The sequence below is a fragment of the Chiloscyllium plagiosum genome, chromosome 37, assembly GCF_004010195.1.
Source record: "Chiloscyllium plagiosum isolate BGI_BamShark_2017 chromosome 37, ASM401019v2, whole genome shotgun sequence".
In the NCBI taxonomy this organism is placed as follows: Eukaryota; Metazoa; Chordata; class Chondrichthyes; order Orectolobiformes; family Hemiscylliidae; genus Chiloscyllium; species Chiloscyllium plagiosum.
The window spans coordinates 14,385,739-14,387,531 of NC_057746.1; the positions used below are offsets into that span (position 1 = coordinate 14,385,739).

At 51.4% G+C, this 1,793-nt stretch overlaps 1 protein-coding gene across 1 annotated transcript in view; it reads left to right on the top strand.

Moving 5' to 3' along the window:
* The first annotated feature begins 222 nt into the window (after positions 1-222).
* Positions 223-1,793, top strand: part of LOC122541220 (collagen alpha-1(V) chain-like) — a 249,088-nt gene continuing 247,517 nt past the window's right edge. The window contains exon 1 of the mRNA XM_043677844.1: positions 223-372. Within this exon, the coding sequence (XP_043533779.1) occupies positions 264-372 (109 nt within the window). The 5' untranslated portion in view covers positions 223-263. The remainder of the gene's footprint in view (positions 373-1,793) is intronic.

Sequence of the window (1,793 nt, forward strand, 5' to 3'; positions counted from 1 at the left end):
AAAAGGCCAAATAAAGAGAGAAAAAAGCCAGCCCCTCTTCCCATCGCAGTGGCAACAGTCTCCAGGATAAGTGCAGCCTCCCTGCAAACAGAGAAAAAAAAAACCCAATACATGGAGCTATAGACCGGACGCAAGACGGGCTCTCCCGAAATATAAGCCACTCTCCGCTTTCTTTCATCCCTCTCCTCACCTCTCTCCCTCTCTTCCCATTCACATCCGCCAGTAAAAAGTGACCCGGTGTTGCAGCTGGGAGCCCGGGGACCATGGATTTGCCGAGGTCCCCTCCGACGAGGAAGAGCTCGATATGGAACTCGAGTTTAGCTGTTTTCATTTTGACACTAGTCCTGTGGCAATCGTCGGGGATCCGGGCAGGTAAGTGAGACGCGCTTCGCCTGACTTCGGTCAATGGAAGTTTCGAACCTGCGCTTTTCTCTCTCTCTCTCTCCTTTTTTTCCCCCCCGAACCGTTCGGGCTGTGGGCGATTCTAGCAAGGAAGAATAAGATGTTGGGAAAACGGCATAAGGACGAAATGAAGGTAGCAATGTGAGAAGGCAAAGGCGGTGCAAAAAAAAGATATGGCAAGCGAATTTTGAAATAGTGTCTTTAATAAACCTCCTCTGTGTTGCTACAAATGGTGAGGCCAGCTACTTGGACGCTAGTTGCAAAATTATTTTATTGCAAACTTCTCATTCTATTGCGAACATTGCAGTAATTCACCATCCCTCGTTACCTTTTTTTTTGTTGTTTCTGAGTCTGAGTTCATTCTAACTTTTGTTTTAGCTCTCAGGTGAATGCCGCTAGGAGTTCAGAACGGTCGGCGGCTCAGTTGTCAATCAGACTGGAACTGTCTGTCAGAAACTTTCTCTCTCTCTCTCTCTCTCCCCCTGAAGGGGCGCACTTGTTTTGAAATGACAGAGAAGGAAAGATTCCCGCACGGGCACCTTTCCGCGAGGGGGGGGGGGGGGGGGTGAAAAGGGAGTGCGGTTCCGGACGGAATCTGGTCCCATTCTGATTGTGTGTGTTGGGATGAGGGGCGATTGCGAGGGGAGGTGGTGTGCGGGAAGAGGGTGGAGGGGATTGATTGTGGGAGAAACAGAAAGAGAAGTAAGTAGAGACTTCAGCACTGCCATCCTTTACTCACCATCATTTCCAACTCTCCCTCCCTCCCAGGTTAAGCCCACACTGCCTGACTTAATAGGCAAAAGGGTCGGAAACCGAGGTAGGGTGCTTGGGTTGGCGGGGGAGAACAGTGAGGGGATGAGAAAATCGTGAGAAGGTGGTGATCGGAACAAAGTTCCAGCGAGTCCCAGCCACGAGAGCCCCTGACCTCAGACTGCGGGCTGCCAGTATATCGCGCCAGCGTTAGCGAGCGCAGTCTGGGCACAGCGACTGAAGTGGAGTCTTTGTGCCCAGAAAAAGGACCACTTCTGTTCAGTCTGACTCATCCAGCCATCTCTCTGGATAGCTGAAGCTGTGCCAACTCGATAACCGATTGGCATCGGGTGGACGAGGTAGCTAAAGACAGAGTACTTTCTGATCTGTTCCCCTCTTCCCCCCCCCCCCCCCACCCCGTGTCATCACAACTCCCCATTCTCTCCCTTTCTCCCGGTATCATCGTCAGGAAATTGCTGGAGAAACTCTGGACCCAAAACGTAGGCACTGTTTCTGTCTGAGACCAGACCTGCTGAGATTCTCCATCGATTTCTGATCCCCAGCACTCATGTGTGAAGTTTGTGCGTTCGGTCTGTCATTTCAAATCTCACAAATAGGTGCTGGGAGTTGGAGGGTGGGAG